General features: G+C 37.9%; 1 protein-coding gene across 1 annotated transcript in view; it reads left to right on the top strand.

The window, feature by feature from the left end:
• The window catches only part of LOC127028947 (nipped-B-like protein), a 167,668-nt gene that overhangs the window by 87,338 nt on the left and 54,556 nt on the right, over positions 1-25,774 (top strand). Inside the window, exons 9-10 of the mRNA XM_050914608.1 lie at positions 8,625-9,257; positions 22,194-23,729. Of these exons, the coding sequence (XP_050770565.1) occupies positions 8,625-9,257; positions 22,194-23,729 (2,169 nt within the window). The remainder of the gene's footprint in view (positions 1-8,624; positions 9,258-22,193; positions 23,730-25,774) is intronic.

The following is a 25,774-nucleotide window of genomic DNA, read 5'->3' as shown; positions in this document are numbered from 1 at the left end:
TCGGTCCAATGTTTTCCTTCAGACCTCCTTCTGCTATTAATGTACTTAAAAAAGCCTTTCTTGTTGAAACTGGCCAGTTTCAACTCTAGCTGAGCTTTAGCCTTTCATTTCTTTTTCCGCCTGAGTTCCAAGAGGAGTTCCCTGTTCAGCCAAGCTGGTCTTTTCAACAAGCTTAAAGTTTGCTCTCCTGAAATTCAGGGTAGCAACTCTACTGACCTTTTTTTCTCATTACACCAAAAATTTTAAACTCAGCCATTTCATGATCGCTGTGGCCAAGACAGCCACCTACCATCACATCTCCCATGAGTCCTCCTCTATTCACAAACAGCAAGTCTAGGAGGGCATCTTTCCTAGTTGGCTCCCTGAGTACTTGTGCCAAGAAGTTATCTTCCACAGTCTTCAGGAATTGCCCAGGCTTGCTCGTCACAGCTGTCTGGGAAGTTGAAATTTCCCATAAGGACAAGGGCTACTGATCCAGAGATTTCTCCTAATTCCCTTGTCGTGGTTTAAACCCAGCCAGCAACTAAGCACCACGTGGCCGCTCGCTCACTCCTCCACCCCCCAGGTGGGATGGGGAGGAGAATCAGAAGAAAAAGGTAAAACCTTGTGGGTTGAGATAAGGACAGTTTAATAGGACAACACAAGGAGAGAAGAAATAGTAATAACAATAATACTAATAAAAGAATGTATAAAGCAAGTGATGCACAATGCAATTGCTCACTACCTGGAACCCGATGCTCAGCCTGTTCCCGAGCCGCAATCCCTCCTGCCCCCTGGCCAGCTCCCCCAGTTATATACTGAGCCTATGGTATGGAATATCCCCTTGGCTAGTTCAGGTCAGCTGTCCTGCCTGTGTCCCCTCCCAGCTTTTGGTGAAAATTAACTCTATCCCAGCCGAACCCAGGATATTATCCACCCCTTATTCTACACCATGTATGTCATGCCTAGATCCTACACTTCCCAATTAATCACCACCACTTTCCTTGTCTTTCAGAGAAAGAGAGAGATATATATACACAGATATCATTCACTTAATCTATGGGCCATCCCTCTAACGTGTCCATTGAGTTCATTTAATCCATGACTTTGGGACTCCATCTGTCATAACAGTCTGTCTGGGCAGGAGAGAGAGTGTGTGGTGCTGGATTGTTGCATGGTGCATCTGGAGCTTGCAGCTGGTGTATTTGGTGTGGCCCACGGTCTGCGGGTTGAAGATGTCGATCTTGAGGAAGTTGCTGGGTGCCAGTTGCTGAAGCCAGTTCAAGTTCCATCACTACTGCACTTCGCTCGGTTTCATCAAAGTCCATCCTTCACTGATTTGGGTGATTCTTACTGTAATACCATTGATATGGCATACAGCAACTGTAGTAGTGATGACATACAGTGGCAGGGTTATATAGCAATTAACATAATACAATTTAATTCACTGGCTATTCTCACCTAAAATCAAATCCCCTTGAGGCACACATTGAACTTCCCCGTCCTTCCGCATCACCCACCAAGGTCCTTGAGCAAAAGCAATCCCGCGGATGGGTTTGCCTTTGCCCGAGGCAGGACTAATCCACACTGTCTTCCCTAACGTATTCTTCATGTGCGCTATGGGGACTTTATCCCCTTCTGCAAAATGTGGAAGTTTTGATTGGGCAGGGCCAGCTTGATTGACAGATCCTCTAGTGTTGACTAACCAGGTGGCTTTTGCTAAATGTGTATCCCAGTGTTTGAAGGTCCCACCCGCCCATTACTCTCAGTTCAGTTTTTAGCAGTCCATTGTATCGTTCAGTTTTCCCAGAGGCTGGTGCATGATAGGGGATGTGATACACCCACTCAATGCCGTGCTCTTTGGCCCAGGTGTCTATGAGATTGTTCCAGAAATGAGTCCCATTGTCTGACTCAATTCTTTCTGGGGTGCCATGTCGCCATAAGATTTGCTTCTCAAGGCCCAGGATAGTGTTCCGGGCAGTGGCATGGGGCACGGGATATGTTTCCAGCCAGCCGGTGGTTGCTTCCACCATTGTAAGCACATGGCACTTGCCTTGGCGGGTTTGTGGGAGTGTGATATAGTCAATCTGCCAGGCCTCCCCATATTTGTATTTCAGCCATCGTCCTCCATACCAAAGAGGCTTTAACCGCTTGGCTTGCTTGATTGCAGCGCATGTTTCACATTCATGGATAACCTGTGCAATAGTGTCCATGGTCAAGTCTACCCCTCGATCACGAGCCCATCTATATGTTGCATCTCTTCCCTGATGGCCTGAGGTGTCATGGGCCCACCGAGCCATAAATAATTCACCCTTATGTTGCCAGTCCAGATCCACCTGAGCTACTTCAATCCTAGCAGCCTTGTCTACCTGCTGGTTGTTTTGATGTTCTTCAGTGGCCCGGCTCTTAGGTACATGGGCATCTACATGACGTACTTTCACAACCAGATTCTCTAGCCGGGCAGCAATATCTTGCCACAATGCGGCAGCCCAGATGGGTTTACCTTCTCCTTCAGCAGTTTCTGCAACTTGTCGTGTAGGACTCCATACAGCCGCCTTCCACCTCCGATGCTTTCCTACAATGCAACAGGACCCATCAGTGAACAGGGCATATTGCCTCTCATTTTCTGGCAGTTTATTATACAGTGGGGCCTCTTCAGCACTGTCGTGGTTTAACCCCAGCCAGCAACTAAGCACCACGCAGCTTTCGGTCCTAGCCGAAACCAGGACAAGCACGCATTACCTCCTCCTCTGGTGACACTCCAAAATCTTTGCCTTCTGGCCAGTCCGTGATCACTTCCAGAATTCCTGGGTGACTAAGGTTTCCTATTCAACTTCATTGTGTGATCAGTGCAACCCACTTACTCCATGTAGCATCAGCTGCATGATGTGTAGAAGGGACCCTCCCTTTGAACATCCAGCCCAGCACCGGCAGTTGGGGTGCTAAGAGGAGCTGTGTTTCAGTACCAACCACTTCTGAAGCAGCTCGAACTCCTTCATATGCTGCTAATATCTCTTTTCCAGTTGGAGTGTAGCGGCCCTTGGATCCTCTGTATCCCCGACTCCAACACCCTGGAGGTCAACCTCGGGTCTCCCCTGGTGCTTTCTGCCAGAGACTCCAGGTAGGGCCATTCTCCCCGGCTGCGGTGTAGAGCACATTTTTAACATCTGGTCCTGCCTGGACTGGCCCAAGGGCTACTGCATGAACTATCTCCCGTTTAATCTGTTCAAAGGCTTGTTGTTACTCAGGGCCCCATTTAAAATCGTTCTTCTTCCGGGTCACTTGATAGAGAGGGTTTACAATCAGACTATAATTTGGAATATGCATTCTCCAAAACCCCACAACCCCTAAGAAAGCTTGCGTTTCCTGTTTACTAGTCAGTGGAGACATAGCCAGCTTTTCATGTCTGGGAAGTTGAAATTTCCCATAAGGACAAGGGCTACTGATCCAGAGATTTCTCCTAATTCCCTTGTCGTGGTTTAAACCCAGCCAGCAACTAAGCACCACGTGGCCGCTCGCTCACTCCTCCACCCCCCAGGTGGGATGGGGAGGAGAATCAGAAGAAAAAGGTAAAACCTCGTGGGTTGAGATAAGGACAGTTTAATAGGACAACACAAGGAGAGAAGAAGTAATAATAACAATAATACTAATAAAAGAATGTATAAAGCAAGTGATGCACAATGCAATTGCTCACTACCTGGAACCCGATGCTCAGCCTGTTCCCGAGCCGCAATCCCTCCTCTCCCCCTGGCCAGCTCCCCCAGTTTATATACTGGGCATGACGTCATATGGTATGGAATATCCCCTTGGCTAGTTCAGGTCAGCTGTCCTGCCTGTGTCCCCTCCCAGCTTTTGGTGAAAATTAACTCTGTCCCAGCCAAACCCAGGACATGCCTATAGAATAACTCATCAGTGCTGTCATCCTGGCTGGGCAATTGATAGTAGAAAACCGCTACGACATCTCCTTTGTTTTCCATCCCTCTAATCCTCACCCAGAGGCTCTCAACCACATCATCCCTAACTGTAAGGGCCGTACAATCAAACCTCTCCCTTACATATAGTGCCACTCCTCCACCTTGCCTGCCTTGCCTATCCCTCCTGAACAGCCTGTAGCCCTCCATCCCAGCACTCCAGTGGTGGGACTCCTTCCACCAAGTCTTGCTAATACCAATGACATCGTAGCTCTGGGAACGGACCAAGGCTTCCAGTTCATCCTGTTTGTTTCTCATACTGTGTGTGTTGGTGTACAAGCATTTCAGATATACTCCTGAGCCCTCCGTGCTCTCAGGAGCAGTGTAAATGTTCCCACTAGCATTGCCACCCTCAGGCGATGCCATGCCAACCCTTGGCTTACCTACTGCAATCCTGTTGGTATCCCCTTCCCCCATCAATTCTAGTTTAAAGCTCTCTCGATCAGTCCCGCCAGCTTACACACAAAGATGCGTTTTCCCCATTGGGACGGGTGGATCCCATCAGGCCCCAGCATACCTTGTCTCTCAAAGGCTCTTCCATGGTTATAAAACCCAAAGTTTTGGTGGAGGCACCAGTCCTGGAGCCAGGTATTGATATCCTGGGCTCGTCTGTTTCTTCCAAAGTCTCCCCCCATCACTGGGAGGATTGAGGAAAACACTACCTGTGCTCCTGAATCTTTTAGCATTCTTCCCAGGGCTCTGAAATCTCTTTTGATCGACCTCAGACTTTTTGTTGTGACATCACTAGTACCCACGTGTAAGAGCAGGAGTGGATAGTAGTCCGAAGGTTGTACTAAGATCTTCAATCTTGTGGTGACGTCCCTGATTTGAACCCCAGGGAGGCAGCAAACTTCCCTGAAAAGAGGGTCCGGTCTGCAAATGGGTGCTTCCGTTCCGCATAGGAGGGAGTCACCGATGACCATAGCTCGCTGTTGTTTCTTCTTGGCACTGGTCTTAATGCAGGTCTTGTTGCAAGGGGTTGGTGTCTCTGACCTTGGCAAGACTGCTTGCATAGGTTCCTCCTCATCTATTTCATGATGTGCTTCGTCTACTGTACCCAGGGCCTCGTACCTATTCTGTAAGGGTATCTTAGAGGGTAAGGAGGGGTTTCTCTTACAGCTCCGTGCAGAGTATCGTGGCATAATTAGAAAGTGTGCAGACAGAAACTGTAAGATTTAGATGTCAGTGATGTGTGCAATCTCCTGGACAAAAGCTTATTTGTTTGCTACCCAAGTTACTGATGTACAATGAGCAAGTGAAGCTATTCCATGGTAAACAAAGAAGTGTTTTTGAAACTTTACGTTTTTAAGAAGGCTAAGTTACTGTCAATGCAATGCATGTTATAGTTGCTTGCATTATAAAGGATATGATAAAAAATCAGTCAAGAGTCACAGAAAAAAAAGTGTTTACAAATTGCTACAGCAGTTGATAAAACTTCTTCCATACTCAGTGCCATCTACCACTAGGAATCAGTAGGAAAACTAATTAGTACAGGGAACCAGTCCCAGGATTATCATGGGTGGTCAGGATGACTGTTACTGAAAGACTATGGAGGTATTGTTGATGGGTGTATTTGTTTTCTGTAGGGGCCTGATTTCCTATGATGTTACCTGCTTCGCAGCTACATTTGGCATTATCTGGATGACCATCGGTATTTCCTGTTCAGTAATGATACAATGACCTTCCCAAATCAGTGGAGAATCTCTTTTTATCTCACAAGTTTTACATATTCCTGCCATACAAAAATAGTTTGGACAAAGTTCTTTTACTGATACTATGGAAGATCAACTACAGAAAGTCAGTTATTTTTTCTTGAATTACCACACAGCCCTAGATTTATACTCAAAATCTGCCTACATATTTCTCTGTTCTAAAAGAATATTCTGAAATTTAGTTCATTCCCAAAGATAATTTCTGAAGATCATTGTATGATTTACTACATTGACAGCATTTTGTAGAAAAGACCTTCTCAACCTTGGAATCTCGACTGGTTCGGCAAACAGATCATACCTGTCTCTCTGTGTATTCTTTCCATAAAAACATTTCTTCTGTTATCAGCAAGTCTTGTAAGAGCTTTGTTCTCAGACGTATAATGGCTCAAGCCTTCTCCCATAGGAAATATTCCAGACTGACTTCAACAGTAATAGGCACAACTCTCTCTGTATAATGGGTGATGTTTTGTCTGAAGTCTAAGCATCCAACAGAATGTGGTACATGTTCAATGTGTGATACCTGTTCAAAACTGTTAATGTCTGTGGTAGAATGAAACTGTTACAGAATGCTTAATCTTTTTCAATTTCTTTTCACCTCAGTACATAGGTATTGTAGCTTCTAAGCCCCTTTGTTGCTAGAGGCTTAGCCATCATTAGACATCTCAGAAATATGTGAAGTTATTGCCAGAACATGTACTCTTAAAATGCAACTTATAGGCCTTACTATCAACACTTTTCAGGAATTTTTTTTCAGAAGGAAGATACTTTCAAATAGCTATTTGTAGTGCTGCCTAGGAGAGGGAAAATTTACTTTTGTTTTTTCATTTACTGGATTCTAAGTATGTTCAATGGAACATGCTGAAATCCTTCTGACTTCCTCAAGTCTACCCAAAGATAAAAAGAACCACCTTATCTGTTGCTGCAGTGTTATTTTTCAGCATGAGAAATACCGAATGAATATAAATCAGAACAATCTTGTCAAATTTACTTAAAAGTTTAGGACAAGGGAGAATCAAATCTGTGTCCTCTATTTGAAGTGTAACTGTGAAAAACGGTAAATGTTCCATTTTTGCAACTTCAGAAGTATTCATTTAAGAGATAATTCAAGAGTAAGATGTCAGTAAGATCTCTTTGAAAAGTTTTGAGCTGCCTCTAATATTTGTAGAAATAAAAATGCAGCCTGTATTTCCAGTGAGTGGTAGTCATTGCCTTAAAAGAAATTAGTAGCTAACAGTTTCTGTTATACGTTACACTGAGACAATCTTGTAAATTATCGTCTAAAGAGACAGTAATTAAGAGGGGTGTATGCGTGTGCATGTGGAGGGGGCATCATAAGAATAGGAATCTCTGGTGGAAGGCAAGTGAGAGATCTTCATAGGGTGTAGCCAGGTCTTCAGTACTAGTGATTGAGTGTAGTGTCTAATTTGAGGAGGGGAAATGGAGTAGTGAAAAGATCTTGAGAATCAGGATGAGTCAAAACAGGGCTTCCCAACATTGTGGATTTTATTGGCAGAATATGTAGTTGTTGCCGATGGTCAAGAAAAGGTAAGATAAACCCATTTTATACCCTGCTCTACATAGGGTATAAGGTTATAGGACTTCTCACAGAATGTACTAAGGAGAGAAAATAAGTATAGTAGTCTGTGCAAAGAAGTCATCAGTAAAGGCACACCTTTCATTTGAATTGAAGCTTTGCTAGGGATATCCATTCTTTTTTTCATCTACAGGACAGTACATTGCTTAATGATTCTTAATATTTCTTAAAATATCTGATAGAAATTTAAGCTTCAGAATAAAGCTACTTTCTTGTTTAGTGGTGTATCTTGAATGAAGCACATGGGGACTTGTATTCCAATTAGTTTTTGAGTGTTGTTAGAAGTATTGACCTATGATGACCTAAAACAGAATGACTAATAATAATCTCAGTCACTGCTTTCTGAAGATCAGTATTCCCCAGTGGATGAATGGGATCAGATAAATGTTTGCTTTGTTTAACAAGAGGAGGCTGGCCCTATTGGTCCAGCCAATAGGCTTTTCTTTTTTTTTTTTCTCCACACCAGTATTCCTTTTTAAGCCAAAAATTATAGCTCAAAATTATAATTGGGACAGGTTGAAAAGCTTCTCTGTTTTTCAAAGCTTTTTCTGGGCTAACAGTTATGGGGAGCTGGTTTAATTTGAGGAACAAAAAATTTCATATGATTAATTGGAGAATGTTTTTAATAAAAAATGTCCTCTTTTAAAAATTTCTCTAGATATACTCAAAGCCTGAAATGGGTGCATGTAGAAGTAAAAATTCATATGTTTAAAAAAAAAAAAAAAGAGGGGAGATAAGGCAGGGAATGATAGAAAAATGCTCTAAGACAATTAGTGGTTTTTAGATAGTAATGAGTGGGGGAAGTTGGAATGAGTTTACCTAAAATTTTTAAAAAAAAAAAAAAGTTGAAAATGAACTGTCAGAATCAAAGTTAAGGAGATTGTGTATGTTTTGATTTTTTAATATATATATATTTAATTACTTAAAAATGTGTGGCTGAAATGGCTAATGCCTATACACTGATCATTAACTCTTCATTGCTGGACCTTATTAAGAATTTTTTTGATATTTCCTTTTTCTGTAGTCAACTTGCTTTCATTGACTATTTTCTAATAGTTGATATTCTGAACCTGCAGGTACTATTTTTATTTATTCTTTTTTTGGTGGTGGGTTTTTTGTTCCATCTTCTCTGAAATGATCCCTTCTCTACCTGCAGTGGATGGCTAAAATTCCTAGGAAATACACTGCAACTATCTGGATTACATCTTGATCTAGGAACGATGTGCTTCCTACCAATCTCACTTAGACCTTTTGTGAACACAGATATATGTACAAATACATATTAAAATTTTGTAGGTTATATTTAGTATGTTTTTATATAAACATGGAACAACATAACTGTTCAGTTTTTCTGAATTATTATTCTAGGATCAAGACAACCTTTAATCCAACAATCTCAGCCTCCACCTTATTCATCACCTAGAGATGTTCCCCCAGACATATTGTTAGATTCTCCAGAAAGAAAGCAAAAGAAACAAAAGAAAATGAAGTTAGGCAAGGATGAAAAAGACCAGACTGAAAAAGCTGCAATGTATGATATCATTAGTTCTCCTTCCAAGGACTCCACTAAGCTTACGTTAAGACTCTCTCGTGTAAGATCTTCGGATATGGACCAGCAGGATGATATGCTTTCTGGTTTGGAAAACAGCAGTATGTCAGAGGGTGATATTCCTTTTAATGTGCAGTACCCAGGACAGACTTCTAAAACACCCGTTACTCCACAGGATGTTAACCGCCCACTAAACGCTGCTCAGTGTTTGCCGCAGCACGAACAGACAGCTTTCCTTCAGGCACAACAAGTGCCTGTTTTACAACAGAACACTTCAGTTGCTGCAAAACAACCTCAAACTCCTGTGGTACAGACACAGCAACAGGTTTCGCAACAAGGAACTATAACGTCATATGATGAAGTAGAATTGGATGCATTGGCTGAAATTGAGCGGATAGAACGTGAATCAGCTATTGAAAGGGAGCGATTTTCAAAAGAAGTGCAAGATAAAGGTAAAAGGATTGTGTGTGTGTATACACTATATATATTATATAAATATATATATATGTATATAAACCCCATATATATATATATATAAACCTTCCTGTCATTGTCACATAGTTCAATTCTGTTTACTCAGTGTAGGTGGTTCTATGACATTAATCTCCATTCCCCTCCAACAATGAACTGTAATTTCTCATATATGCATATTTTTAATATCTGGTATTCTTTATTTGGGATCTTAATGGATGGAAAGTGAAGTTCTTATGTTTCAAAATTCTTTTTAAGCTACTCTTATTTTGAACCATGAGACTGAATGAATTACAATTGACATTGTTTATAGTTTCTAAAATCCCAGCAGTACCATAAGTAAAAATTTGTAATAAGTTTTGAATTATTAATTAACTATCTATGTTGCCTAATTTAAGAAAATACAGGAAAACTCTTTTATGCCATTTCTATTCATATCCCAATTTGAACCTAATGTGAAGGAGGTGTTAGACTAAAATCACATCTGTTCTTTTAAAGGCACTGTAATGATTGGGTAATATATACTACTATATTGTCTCCAATGTTTGTTCAACTGGATATTCATTATTATGTAGGCATTACAAGTTTTAGAGAACTACCATATATCTATATGGTCTCTAGCACAGAACCAGATGAGCCTCTGAAATGTTTGCTCTTCACTTCAGTAGCTGTACTGGTTGTCTTAACTGATTTTATTGAATCTATCCTCTTTGATTTTTTTCCTTTTTTCTTCTTTTTTTTCCTTTTTTCCTTTTTTATTTTTTAATTTTTTTTCTTTTTTTTTCTTTTTTTTTCCTGTTGTTAACTGGTTTGAAGGTCTTAGGCTTCAGAAATATTAAAAGTGGATGCAAAACCCACATGTAAATCTTGAAGATAAGATGTGGTTTATAAAGTAGATAGTGATAGGTTAACATAAGTATTTTTCAGAAGCTTCCTCTGCACTGTGTTTAACTTCTGAGAAAAAAATCTTTTATAGTATAATGTCAATTTATTAGATACTCCCAAGAAAAATCTTGCAGAGTGGAAAATGGCACAGATTCTGATTTTGGAAGTTCATAGGTGAAAATGGTTGATTTTGGACATACTTGTGTGGAGGCAACTGAATTTACATATGGTTTGGGTCTTTAACCAGCAGAGAGAGCACAAGTTTTCTCCCTATTCAAAGATTTTCTTTCTATTTTTAAAGATGCGGAGAGAGAGAGAGAGAGATTGTTGTGTTTGTGTGTGTGTAAATGTTCTTGTTGCAATTACTAAAAGGATTAACTTTTTAGGTATTTCTTATTTGGTAACTAAATCAAGTCTTGTTAGAAAACATTGTGAATATACAGAGAAAATGGGTGCTCACCTCAAGAGAGATCTCTGCTGCCTTTAATTTTGATTTAATGAAATGGCAGAATTTGTTACTTTGCTTACATCTCTTCTACTAATTTTAAATTTATTTATGGAGAGCTTGTGGTTTGTCTCCTACTACTTGAAAAGCTACTTTTATATCCCCACACTTCGAGTAGATTCTCCAGCACATTTTAGCTGAGAAGCATCTCAAAAAATGCAGTGTATTTTTGATGGTGCACAGCAGCCTTCAAACACTTAGAGCAAGACTAAACCACTCTTTCTCTTTTGTTCTGGCTTTCAGGAGATGTTGAACATTAGTTGTGAAGTTTGCTTACCATAATTACATAGCCATGGGCAGACTCCGATTTGTTTCTTTTGGGGAAAGGAGTGATTTTTATAGAACGTGATCTCTCCCTTTCACCACTGCTCAATAACCGTCTTACCAAATAAGGATTCCAACCTTATGCTTCCCTTCTACCTGCATCCTCTGCCAGGTCTCAGTTCTTCCTGAGTTCCTGCAATTGCTATGGATCAGGTGCAAGAGTTGCTGCCTTATATTGGGACAAATGATCACCATTTATTCACTGGTGGTAAGTTGCCCCTATGCTAGACAGCAGCTCTTTTCACTTTAGCTGCTGAGGTTTCAGCCATGAATGAATAGTATTGAGTAGAAGGATTTTTAGCAGTCTTGGGACAGATTTCCTGAAAAGCTGTTACCTTGGAGAAATATGATTCTTATTTTTTGGTAATGCTTTTGCCATTGCTTGTAAGTTTTTACTATGTCTACAAGTTAATACACTCTGGGATTGTTCTAGTTATAGCCGTTTGGTTTGGTGTGACTGCAGGAGGAAGCTTCCTCTATTGTTCCTATGGGAATATGTCTGTTAGAAATATATCCAGTAACTCCTAAATATGTCATTCATTTTTGTGAAGTTGCTTACTGTATTTATGCAAAAGCCTGGTGTTTGTGCATTTTAGTACATATACTGTAATTTCAGATCACATTATGTCAAGAAAATAGCATGATTGTAGCATGTACTCGGTCTAATTAGAACGGGAACGTATAGTGCTAGCTGATGCTGTACATAGCAAGTGTCCCTCTAGAGATCTTGCTCTAGATGCTAGCATATGCTAAAATCTGCATGAAAGCATCTTTGCTGCTTTTGTAATTGAGGCATGGGAATACATGTTACAGTCACACTACACTTTCTGTGTAGGCACGCGTTATTGTCTTCCATAAATTACTTTGAGTAGAATTGTACTCACAAGTTTTGATAGAAGATTAGTGGTCTCTTCTGTCCTTTTTTTAGACATGAAATCTCTACAATACTATGCTTCATCAAAGGTTTTCAGATGCTTCTTTTTTAACAGTAAGGCTTTGCATGGATATGACATGTTCTTTCTGAGGTTGGGAACCAGTAGTGTGGTGGAACTGTTTATTCCAGAGGAGAGGCAGAGATGGTTTTTTGGGAGATTCTTGCTAAAAATTATACAACTACTACACTTGCCTAAGGCAATGCTAAGGTCTTTTTTTTTTAATGCTGAGGTCCTTTTATAATGTTTGGTACAGGTGGGAAATGGAGATTGGAGTCCTTTGGAAATTATAGTACTTTCTGTAATAAATTCCTAATTCTAACAAAACTGTTAAAATATTTAGCTTCCACCAAACAAAGTTTCTCAAAGTAGGAGGCAGTCTCCATTCCAGAGTTGGAACTAACACAGGGTTTTGCAGAAGTGCCGCCTTCTTTGAAAAGCAGCGTATCTTTCTGGAACCTGATTGTCATGCTTTTGCTTTCTGAAAAAGGAATTCTTAGTGCAAAAATCACTAATGAAAAATCTGGCAGATTTGACCTAATGTCTATCAGATATGCATAAAGAGATTTTATAATATAGACCTTTTGCCTCCATATCTGAGTGCTTTTCAGAGCTCTATTTTTATAATTCTATTCTTTTGGTCTCTTTGGATCTTGGATTAAGTGGATTATATGGTCTTTTCATCATGATAGAGAGGTGCAAAATTTGAAAAAGTTGGTTTCGTCCTTGTCCTCTGTGTGGAAGGACAAGAGTCCATCTCCTCTTCCTACTTTTTCCATCAAGGAAGTCTCTCTGTATTGATTAATTTTGCAAGTAATTTGACTGTATCTGTTAATGAAAGGAATAATTGGAGATTTTTGAGATCAAGGCACTCAGCACCGAAAGTTCCATTCTAATACATCTGTTATGTTTAATAGCCTCAGAACAAACAAATAAGTCCATAGAACATGACAAGCCTCAGGTTTTCAGTTCCCATTGCCTCCCTCACAATGGCCTCTATGCCCTCATCAGATACAAGTTGTCAATCAATACTAGATCATATCTTCTCTTTTGAAAGGATGTGTAATATCACAGATAGATCCAGCTATTGTTTATCAAGACTCAGATTATTTGAGTTGAAAAAAAGTGATTTGGAAGGGTTAATACAGAAAGGGATTATCTTTTTCCACAACAGTTGACAACAAGTGAACCATCCTCTGCTTAGGTACATCAGGATACCTTTCTAAAGAAATTAGAAATAATGAAGCTTTCTTCTAATCACTGTCAGTAGTCATTTCCTGTACTACTTGGTGCTCTTGAATGCTTTTGAAACAAGCAGAGGTCCATATTCTGAACCTATTTTGTTCACTTAACTGGAGCTGTTGCTTATTTCACATTCTGAAGTTGACTACTCCAAGAAAGTACAGGAAATCCTGTGGAGTTTTAGAAAATTATGTCCCAGGAATTTCTGTTCTTCTCAGGAATCTTTTTTTCCTTGGGAAGGGGGAGATGTTGAGGGAGAAATTTCATTTTGGTAACCTCAGTTCTTTGCATTAACTCGTGCTTTGCCACTGTTCAGATACAAGTGGGTTATTTTTGTTTATAGTGAAGTAGTTCAAAGCTAGTCAGTCACTTTCAGTCTAAACCTTTCCCAGAACATTACATTAAGTTCTTCTTGTTCGTCAAGATTTAGACCTGCTCCTGAATTAATTTTCAGGTTCAAAGTTTCTACCTCAAGGTCTTTCATGCTTTTCTAAAAACCCCAAATACTGTGAATCAAAAATATTTAAGATATTAATGTTAAAAGGAGCTCTGAGTCTTCTAGAAAGGGGAAAAGGGAAGATAACCTTGAAAATTACTTGAAAAAAACAGAAAGCAACCCATCTTTTTTCAGAGACTCTTTTTCAAATTGCTTTAGTTTTTTATTTTATTCAGATTTGCTAAATTTTAATTTGAGCTCTTCCATACATAGTATTGTGTGTTCACTGTTAGATTTTAGTCTACTTCAAAGACACTTTTATATAATGCAGCTGTCTTAACAGATTAAGGAGTTCTACTTTTACTTGTACAAGGCACTGTTCTCTGGAGTTTGTGAGAAGAGTCATGAAATCATTAATCACTAACCGTTTCATTGGGAGGCTAATATTTTTTTTTTAAACTTAAAAGCATTAGAAGCATTTTTTAAATGAGACAAACCTACTCATTTCTGTGTTTTTTTTCCCCTATATATTTTACCTCTGAGGATCCATTTTACCCACTTTGGAATCTTACTGTAGATTCTTTGAATTAGGAAAAAGTGAAGCTCTAATAACTTTATTTCCAATAATTGGATCAGTTAGGGGGCATTTGGATGCCTGCTGTGGGCCCTTCTTTTTTTAGTTCATTCCAAGCCCATAGCAGCAGACACACACATCCCAAGAGTGTGAATCTGCCGGAGCAAAACTCAAAACTACAGTTATAGGTAAGTAAACTTTTTCTCTTACCTTTTAAGTTCTTATCCAGCTCCTCTGTCTTTCTCCCCATTACCCATCTCCCCCCAAAAGTCCCCCAAAGAGGAGACTAACAGAAGAACACTATTAAGAATTAATAGTTTGTTTACATCTAATTTTATGTAGCCAATGAATGAAATGACAGAATGTGTAATTATAACCAGTATATTACCATTCATTTCCAAAAATATGTTATAGGGGTTTTATTTACTTAAAAATGGAGATACGAGTGTATTCATTTGTATAGTAATCTTGCAGAAGACTACAGTCACTAATACCAGAAGATGAAATGAGACAGTGTAAAATATAAATGATTGTGTCTCTATGTAATAGGACAGTGTGAGAATCAGGTATCATATATTTTGTGTATACAAACTTTCATTAGGTCTGCATTTTGTAGTGTTATGTAATGGATGAAACTGGCACCTCATGTAGCTTTCCCAAGAAAAAGCAGGTTTGCAACGTCGTTCCTATAGATGAGAGACTTTTTTTGTTTTGTGTTCAGATGTGTTTTAAGAAAAATAAGGGGAAGAAATTCCTCTTCTATCTAGAGAAATTGCAATGAAGTGTTGCAATGTTTCCATCTATCTAGGAAAAATTACTTTCTTTTATTTTTTTTTAAAGAATAAATACTGATTGAGTGAAAAACACGTTTTTAAAAAAAAAGTAGAGGCATATTCTTTTAATGGTGTTTACTTTCTTTTGGTGCTCTTGTGTAACATGAAAGCAAATTCCTACATTTATCCCAGGTTGTGCTTTACGTAGGGTAGTGCAGAAACCTGCTCTTGTAAGCAGATGTAGAAAATAACTAAAACCCAGAAGTTTGGTAAGGAGTGTATTTTATTTTTATTTGTAGCGTAAACTAAGATTAGAAAATTAAATATAATTTGCATGTAGCATATGCCCTTGATTGTACCTGTTAAATGAATGGGAGGATTTATAATATTACTTACCCAGTAATGACTTTATTTTGTTCTGGGACAGTCACTTCTCTATAATGGATTTAAAACTTGATAAAGAAACGGCATGTATAATTAATAAAGCTTATTAATAGTTTAAGCCCAGCATTTCTATAGTTCATAGTCACTAAGTTCACTCCAACATCAACCTAAGATGACACAGACTTTTTTCATTATCATCCCGTATAAATGTTACTGGATCTAGTTAATTGAAGATATTTTTGAATGCAAGGTATGATGTCAGAATGAAATCAACATCTGGAAGGGAGATTAGAAGTGTTCACCAATAAATTTCGAAGTCATTTGCTTATTTCTAAAGTTTGTTGTTCCTACAAATGAATTTGAAACTAATTGGATATGTTAATCTGTGATACATAAAATAAGTTGTTTTCATTAAGTCTACTGTTAGTGTGTTGCATTTTTCTTGTGAAATTAGGTGCTGCATTGTGTATTTCAAAAGTAATTGCACTTCAGGTTTTGCTCAAATTTTTTAACAATTGAGTTTACAAAACTAAAATTCTTCACAAAGCAATCACATGGATAAAACCCAGAATTTGTGTCAGAAAAATCTATCTCATAAAAAAATTGAAATCATATTGTTTGTAAAAGCAATATTAAATTCAGGGAGGTTAAATTACAGCTTCCAGTCTCTAAACAAGTGGAGATGCTTGATTATAATTTGCTGTAGTTCAGTTCTTGTTATTTTCTAGTGTAATATTTCTTTTGTATTACTATAGTTGACAGGGAATAATGAGTTACCAAACATCCTTAAGTAGAAAAATTCGTAAGATCATATTTCATTCTCCAGTTATGCTGATTACATTATTGTCATATTTAAGAAAACAAGCAGAACTTTACCAAAATGAAGATTCTGAATTCTGCTACACCCTAAGGCATGTCAGAGACTCCTGTAGTCTTTTGGTTTTTTGTTTTGGTTTATTTGGTTGTTTGCGGGGGGGGGGTGGTGGTGGTGGTGGTGTTTGGGGTTTTTTTCCTGAATGAGTTTGGACATCCCTCCTGATGGGCTTTCTTTTTTGCATAGTGACCAGAAGTTTGATAAAGTCTCTTGACAGATTGCTAAAAATTAGCAGCTGTTTCTGTTCAGATTCTCAGAAATCCCTTCCTTTGAACTGCAGCAGCTAGAAGCCCTCTGGTCTCTACTTTGGAGCCTTTGGAATTATGTTCTGTTCTATAAAGCTTCCTATACCAGGATCATGACTGTACTTTCTTAGTTTCTTCTGTAAAGGGAGCAAGCAGTGAGACTAAAATTTTTGACTTATGTTTGCTGAGTCTCTCCTTCAAGGGGAGGAGCTAGTGCTGTGGGAATCTCTTCTACTGATAGGAAGGGGTCTCTCTGATTGTTTAATTCTTTGCTTATTGGAATATGGTTTTGGGGGGAAGTCAGGTGAGAGCAAACTCTCATGGCCAGTAATGGTGAACATTCATGAAAGAGTAGAAAGATAAGAATGGATATTTGCCCTCACTCCATTGATAGGTCATCCATCAGTACCATTAAAGTAATTTTAAATCTTCCTTGTATCCAGATTATATTGATTGGTTTAGATTCTTGTGGTCTGCACAACACTGTTGGTGGGGGGGGACAGGGCGCTTGGACAGCTTTGAAGAGATCTGTGAAAAATAACTAGGAAAAGAAAACAGTTGTCAGTAAACATAGATTTGTTATTTAGGCATATGGTTATGTGTTATTTGTCAAAAATTCCTAGTCTTGACTGTTAGCTTAAATAAGATAAGCTTGTAATTGGCCTCTGGCTGACTTGTCTTTGATGTTCAAAAATGGAAGGTTTGACAATAAGTAATAACTGCTTAGGACTGGTATATTTGGTATAAATTTATTCATTGCTGATTTAAATAATGCAAATAAGTGGTATTTCAAATGAGTGGAAGCATATCCCAATCTCTGAAGAGTGTTAGAGCTTTAAAATATTAAACTCTTAATTGTTATGCTTTAAAAAAAGAAAGTTTGTACTGGAGTCATCAAAATGGTTCATCCAGAATTCAGCGTTAGAGGATCAATCTTCTTTGTGGTTCTGAAGAGGAGTACATTCACATTTAACCATCTTGGATATGAAGTCTCCAACTGAATCCCTTACAAGGTGTAAATGGGGAAGTGGTAATTTATCTGTTGTGTCTTCAAGATCATTCAAGATCATTCAGAAATCTCTGGATTTTAAAGTCTACCAAACAGTATTAATAGAGCGGAGTGTTACCATTCTGCTAAAACAAAGCTCAGCAACCATGCATGTGATTCTTATTTAGACTTGTTACCTTTTCACAGGTATTTACAAAAGGCCCATTTCAGTTTGCTAGGACAAGCAGTTCTAGAAGTTTTTAGGCTATCATCCTATTATACTCATTTGTTGAAAGAGTTTAATCTGGGACTTAAGACAATCATCGGGTTTGCAAGAAAGCGGTAACATCGGAGACTTCAGCACTAGTGGTGTTCTGGCTGCTGCTTTGGAAAGATTTCAGATTAAATGGAAGAATGGAGATACTTCTTTAATACAGCTCCCCTCATCCAGCTGCTGTCCCTAATACTTGCTCAGCTTCCGAGTATATCCGTTTTCAGGATGGATATTCTTCAAATCATGATTGATTTGCAGTTTCAGCAGAAATGTATTCGAAGGTATCTGTGGTTATTCCAGTGCAATGTGTTTTTGCACAAAGGTTCTGCAGTAATTAATTAATTTCTAAATCTGAAAGTACTCATTGTTTTGACACGCAGATATTTCCAAAGATGAAGGCCACAACCTGTCTCCAGGAATACTGTTCATAACAGGACAGGTGAGACATAACTGCTTGGAAATCCAGCTAACCTTTTTTTCCATTTCAAACTTGTGGTTCCTGTAATATTTTGTTTCTTGCACCACAGTGACCCATTTAATTTGACAGAACATCTCTGCTATTTTTTAGAATAAGGTAGCTTATGATCTTGCTTTGAGTACCAAGGTACTGCCTTTTGGTAAGCATGTTGCAATGTAACGAGAACATCCACGCAGATTTGCCAAGCCAAAAGAATGCATACATAGGAGAATAACTGGGATCAGACTGTACTCTGAACTGTCATAAATTTGTTCAAGGAATTGAACAAAATGTAGATACATTTTAGATGTATCTACATTCTTGGGGGAGGGGGGAGGAGGAGGAGTGAATAATGTTTCTAAAAAGAAAAGAATCTGAAAACAACAAACTTGGATACCTGATCTCTAATATAGTCAGAAAGCTCTTCTGTGGCTTACTACATATTCCTTTTATTACAAAAACTGTTACAAAGAGTGAAGCAAAAAGATCCTGATCACACTTTATTGGTCTCAAGAGCTTGTGAGCCTACCTGTTCAGAACTGTGGCAAGCTTTGAACCTAGGTCTGCAGGATTTGAAAGAAAAATATTGGTCTGATATTTTGGCAAAGTCCTAGATCCTGATAATAAAAAGAAATTCTACTATGGAATGAAGTGGACGAAGCTTGGATACTGATGCCTTGAAGGATATGAAGTATATTTGAATGGATATTGTAAAAGTTCCTAAGTTCATCTGTTCGTTAAGACGCTAAGGGGTCTTGGGACTCATGCCTTAACAAGGCAGATTTATGCAAACTTGCATATATTTGATTGTAAAAGAGAAGACCTGAAGACATCTGTTTTCAGAGGTTAATTACTCTCTCCTCACTTCTCTGATACTCTATTGATTATTCTCATATAGTTCAAAGTGAGTTCAAGATTTGATAAAGCCCTCGAAGCCCGATGGTGTTTTTCACCTTTCATATTTCTGCAGCTATGATGGCAACCTAAAAAGTTTTTGTACTCATTCAGTGGAGTTTTTCCATTATGCTCAATGAAGATAGTGTTACTATGTACTCATCCTACCTTTAATGCCCTAGTTCAACCTGATATTTTCATATACTTGGGCCAGCTTTTTTGTCCTAGATCCAGAAATCTCATAGAGGCAAAACAGTAATGATCAAGTCTAGTTCTGAGGATCGCCATCAAGATGCACTGGAAATATGAAGAAATCTGTGAGTAATCTGTAACTCCGTCTGCAATCACCTTACCATTTAGGAAAAGAAAACTTTGAAGGCATCCCTTTCTTCTCAGATAAGGTGTCAACAGGTTGTGGTTATAACTTACTAAAACATCAGTACTCAGTTGTCAAGAGAAATGAAGAAGGTGCATCAAAAGAGCTCTGTATTTAGAGGGAATATGCCAAGTTGTGATGTGATCATCTATTTATATGTTCTCAACTTACAATTTGACGTTTTGAATGATGATGAAGAGCAGCATTTTGAGCCTGGTCAGTTATGGAAGTTCAAGAGAGAAAATTGGTCCTACCTGAATTGTTTTGGTTGTTTAATCTTGGAGCCCTCAGCATGAGAGCTCTGAAAGGTGAGTTTTGGTTGATCCAGCTATAGCAGTTTAAGGCATCACAGCTCCTGGCCATTTGCCTTGCTCCTGTAGTAGGAGTAGCAGAAGGAAACATTTGCTTGGCTCTTAACTGACTTGTTCAGTCTGGTAGGTTAATGCAAACCATCTTCACTAGTGCCTTAAGCTGATGCACTGGACAATGAAACGCACTTGTGGAAATGTGAATGTGTGTTCCCTTCTGCTACAGGTGATAACCTCAGTTAAAGGAACGGGGCAGATAACTGGTAACAGTAATGTCTTAAAGGTTACTGTTAGATCCACCATCAGAGCTTTACAGGACTTTTTCAGTGTGGCTGACATTTCTGGGTTAAAAAGAAAAAGCTGACTGACTTTTTCCTAAGAACACAAGTTTCTCAATTTGTATTTCAAAATTTAAAGAGTTTTAATTGAGAAATAAGGTAGTGATATGTGTGTGTATGTATGTATATTAATGTATATGTTTAAAAAAAAATAATCAAATTTGAAATCTGTCAGTCTGGAAGCTTCTACTTCGTGGCCATTCCTAAGACCTGCCATGAAGCTCAGTGAGGTCAAAGCCCTCTTAGTCACAGGGAGAAAAAGAATTTTTGTCACTGCATGAAGGTTTCAAAAAAATGCATTTGTTTTAATAAGTAGTGTAAGGAAGTTAATCTATATAAGCTCTCATATGAATCCAACAGTTGTTGTTGTTGTACAGAAAAAGCAAAAATCACCATGCTAAAAAGCTGCACCTTCAATTCGGCAAATTTATTTTGCTTCGCATGTCTACCATAAAGTTGGCAGGCGTTCCTACAGGTTTTTGTTGAACTTTTCAAAGTTCCTTATTTGCAGTTGACCAGTTTCTGTATGGAGTTTATTGTATCTGTCTTTACTGTCTTCCAGCCATTAAATGTTGTACATAATTTTGGAGTTTTAGGGAGTTAGAGATATACAAATAGATTTGAGAATGAAAATGATGGAAAAAAAACACAAACCTGTTCACATCACTGGAATTGACCATGTTACTACTTGTTACTGTGTTCTAATGTTAATTTTGGAGATGATCCTTCAAAGTTTTAATTCTTCTGAATAAGAATCTTCTACAAGTATAGAATAAATTAGAAGTCACATGTTATAATTCTGGTTTACAACTTGAGAGGTTGGGGTTTTTTTTCCTTGGAATTTAATTCCCTCTTCCTTGATTGCATCCTCCTTACCCTTCCCCTGCTCCCAAAAAGAGAGCTGGCTCATTGCATCTGGTGATAAGGCATCACAAATCTAGGCACAAAATAAGTTATTTTTCTTATATTGCATTTGTGGTCTAGACATTTTGACAATAGATCTACAACAGAATTTCCAACCTGTGTTTGGTTATTACTTAGATTTAAAATCATATTCCCTGGTTACAGAGAAAATCATTGCTTTTTTTGACAAATTACAAAATGATAGTTGCGAAATGAGAATATAAGCCTTAGTGCAGGTAGGGCTTTTGAGTTTCATGGCAGAAATTAATTTTAGTTTAGAGTACCATGTTGGTAATATAAATAGGTTGTATTTTAAATGAATATAACGTACTCTTGATATTTCCATGTGCTTCTCGTTTCTATGGTTTCTACCAAATTACAGGGTGTGTGGTTGGCTCACTTTTTATTTTTCTGTATTCTACTCTTAATGATTTTTTTTTTTTAGTGTAAACTGAAAGGATTATTGCAGAGTCAAGCTCTTGACACTACATAAAATTATCACTGAACTTTTTATTTCATCCATGAAAAGCATTATGGTTGCAAAGGGAAAATACTCAAGCTTTTAAGTGTGTAGTGGCCCCCCGCCTAATACATATGTGTTATGGTATAGACTCCAACTCTTGATATACTCCTTGTTTCAAAGAGAAGCGTGGAGTGTTGGAGTTATTTTAATCATTTTTGTTCATTGTTCGTGTGTTCCCTGGCTACAATATGTGTGAAGTCCAACTGATGCACTGAACCAAGTAGGGAGAACCTCTGTCTTAATCACTGCAGATCCTTGCTTAGTTCATGTATAATGAAGCAGGCTGAATCTGCAGAAGAGAATCTTTTATAGTAGTATTCCTCAAAACTTGCTTCAAGTGTAAATTGATTATTTTTTTTTTGGTCATTATGTATTGCAGCTGCTTTATTAGATGGTTCTCTTGGGAATTTTACAGGGACTTTTTTTACATGTTTTGAGGGTGTTTTTTTAATGATTAATTGGCACATGTGGTAGACTGACAAGAAATGATAGTCTGAATACATTAAAAAGTATTAGTTAGAGAAGTTCTATTCTTGCTTTTAAATTCAATGGGTTTTGTTGTGTGTGCACATACATGCTGAGGAGGATTAATTGGTGGGGGTGGAGGGGAATGGACATTTTTGCTTGGACATTTACCTGTTTCTATATATAGCATTTGTGATTTTTCTCTTTTAATTTGCAGATAAGCCTCTGAAGAAGCGAAAACAAGAAAACAAACCACAGGAGGCTGGAGGTGCTACTGGAGGAAATAGAGCAGCTTCTCAGGAGACAGGTTCTGCAGGAAATGGGGCAAGGCCAGCGTTGATGGTTAGTATTGATCTGCAGCAAGCAGGAAGAGCGGACTCTCAGGCAACAGTAACTCAGGATTTGGACACCATCAAAAAACCTGAAGAAATTAAGCAGTATAATGATGGGTTTGCATGTGTTCCCCAAGAAGACACTGTTGGAGTTCTTAAATTTAAACCTGAAAACCATCCCGAGATTTTTAGGAAAACGTCAGACTTTGAGGGTCAAAAGACAGATATCCAGCAAAATGAAAACAGACAAATGGAATTTCAGCAAAATGTGAGCAGGCAGTTGGAAAGTAAACACAATGAGAACAAACAGGTAGAAGCTAAACATGAAAGCAAGCATGAAAGCAGACAAATGGAAGTGAAACACAATGAGAACAGACAGACAGAATCAAAACAAAACGAGAGCAGGCAAATGGAGATGAAACAAAATGAGGGAAAACAAAATAATGGCAAGCAGGAAATAAGGCAGAGGCCCGAAATGCCGAAACAGAAGAGTGAAGGCAGGCCTGAAACGCTGAAACAGAAGAGTGAAGGCAGGCCCGAAACGCCAAAACATAGATATGATAACAGGAGGGACTCGAGTAAACCATTGTCAGATAAGAAAATTGAAATATCTAGGCATAAACTAGATGTGAAATCTGATCCTTCAAGGATAAAATCTGAAAGTAGATCTGATCCAACAAAACAAAGGCCTGATGGGCGTTCAGTTTCTGATACACCGAGGCGTGACCATGATAGCTTTAAACAAAGATCTGAGGACAGGGAAGAGTCAGAGAGATACAGAGATCCATCCAAGATTAGAAGGCCTGAATATTTGAGATCCTCAAACAAAAATGAACATGATTCTAAGCATGGTATTAAATCTGATGGTTCAAAAATTGAGAAATTTGAAAGGAAACACAGACATGAGTCTGGTGAATCAAGGGAAAGGTTTTCTTCTGGGGATCAGAAATCAAGACCTGACAGCCCTCGCATTAAACAGGAAGGTAAAGGAGATTCTAGTAAATCAAGACCTGATAAACCTGGTTTTAAATCGCCCAACAGCAAGGATGAACGAAGGACAGATGGTAATAAGAGTAAAGTAGATAGTAATAAAGTACATGCTGACAATAAAGCAGAGTTTCCCAGTTATTTGTTGGGGGCAAGATCTGGTGCATTGAAACATTTTGTCATTCCAAAAATCAAGCGTGATAAAGATGGCAATGTCACTCAGGAGTCAAGGAAAACTGAATTTAAAGGTGAACAGAAGGACAAAGTAGAGAAGATTGGGCTAGTTGAAGATCTAAATAAAGGAGCTAAGCCTGTAGTTGTCCTTCAAAAGCTTTCATTGGATGATGTGCAGAAATTTATTAAGGATAGAGGAGATAAATCAAGGGGCTCTTGTTTTAAACCTAACAAGAACAAGTCATCCAAATCTAATAAAGGTAAGATTTTTTTAATGTTAATTGCATTATATCTTGTACACTCCTGTTCTTTTAGATTTGCTACTCCTGTGGTTAGAAATTAAACGCAAATGTTTGATAGTTAGTTTATATGCTTGCTTATATGGTGATTTTGGGGAACAAAGTGAAACTTGTCTACGGGATTGTCGTTATTGGAAATCTTGCTACAGTGTAACTGAAATGATTTGTTTACTCCAATGCAAGTTCCTAATGTGGGAATACTTAAATAGTCTTAAAATGTACTTCAGCTACATTAGTTTAATCTGGTAATTTATCTAGTTAAACATAACTGCTATATGAATGATTTAAACTGGTTTAAGTGTGTCTGTATAAGGGACTGGTACTACTGTAACTAAATCAGTGTAGCTGGAGTGGTGAGAAATACTATGTATACAAGCCCTAAGATTCTTTTATATTTTTAATTGGAAATGAAATGTGGTTTTTCCAAGGGATATTTTGACATGATGAATTAAGAAGGCAGTTAGAAAGTCCCATCTGCCTCTTTTACACTATAAATGCAACTCTGTTGGGAAGCCTCCACACTTTAGGCTGTGTGACAGTAAGCTTACAAAAAGGTTCTGTCTTTAGGAGAATTCAGATATTGTTGTCTCTATGGTCCAGTGTATGCGGAAAGAGGAAAGGAACTGGTAAACAATGGGCTAGCATTTTCAAATTAGTAATATGAACAGGAAATTATACAGAATAGTTTGTAGGTTTGATATTTGATTGATTGTCTCTTCTGCAGATTTAACACTTTATAAGATTGCTTTTCTTCTTGGTGCTATAATTTTGGCTGCTTTGGTTTCAGACTGAATTAGATAATTTCACATTGTGAAATCAATGTTACTAACCAGTCAGGGTTCCTTTCTTTTTTAATGTTTAGCATTTAAAGCATTTAAATTTCTTACATAGTTATGTTTATAGAGCTGTCATGTCTCAAAAATAGACAAATAAAGTGGCAGGGGAGAGGATTTCAGCTGTATATAGGATTATTTATGAATGCAGTTCCAGGTATATCATTGCTCGTGAATTTGAGATTAAAATGTTTTCTTACAAAGTTGATCTGATAAGAAATGATGTAGAAATCATCTTTGTGAATGTATAACTGTTTATGTGCATGTGTACAGAGTTGATATCTATATAATGAATTTATTGTGCTATGTCTGTTCTCTATCTACTAACCTGATTGTATTGACTCTTAAAGACTTAATAATTCAGGATGAGCATTACTTATTTGTAAAATATTAGCCTCCTTGTTAAGTATTTTCTCTTTATCCTGGAAATATGAACATTTCCCCTCTCCCTTTTTGAGGTTCAGAACAGGCAAAATTTCCATTTCTAACAATAATAGGTATCTAGAGTCGGACATAAAATTATGAAATCTTTGCTGTCAGCTTAGTCTAAAGATTTCAGATGAAACTTTTAAGTTCTTGATAGGGAATACTGAAAACTTTCTGATGGAATTCAGCTCTAGTCTCAAAAGGATAGACTTTGAATTCACACAATTCTATGTGCAGAAAATCAGTAATTTTTAGAGCCCTCAGAGCCATATACAGTGCATGTATGCTTTCTAAAATGTTTCTGAAGTAGTCTTTTTTGTAGTCTGTATTGTATGTGGTTATTTATATAGTATATTTTAGTAATGTGTAAAGATTTTAATGACTCTTATCTGATTGGTATGACTCTAGTAGCTGTGTCACACATGAGCAATGCATTCATTTTAAAGTCAGGTTTATAACTTTTCTGCAATGTTTTTGTGTATTTTGTGTTTTCTGAAGTCATATATTTCTTACATATTCTGAAATAACTTAGGACATATTTTCCTGGGGAAAAAAAATGTTTGAATCTGATATCAGTCTCTTTGCTATTGTATCTAGAATAAGATTCTTACAATGATACTAGAAATAAGTTTTGTGGAAAGAATAATGTTGTAACTATGTTTCTCTTACAAATCAAGTTTTGAGTGTTCATCCAGGCAGATTTCGGAGAAAGTGTCTTTGAACTTCAGATTTTTCATGTGTATTTTT

The sequence above is a fragment of the Gymnogyps californianus genome, unplaced genomic scaffold (assembly GCF_018139145.2).
Source record: "Gymnogyps californianus isolate 813 unplaced genomic scaffold, ASM1813914v2 HiC_scaffold_50, whole genome shotgun sequence".
Classification (NCBI taxonomy): domain Eukaryota; kingdom Metazoa; phylum Chordata; class Aves; order Accipitriformes; family Cathartidae; genus Gymnogyps; species Gymnogyps californianus.
The sequence above is the reverse complement of the archived record's forward strand: the minus strand, read 5'-3'. Positions and strand labels throughout refer to the sequence as shown.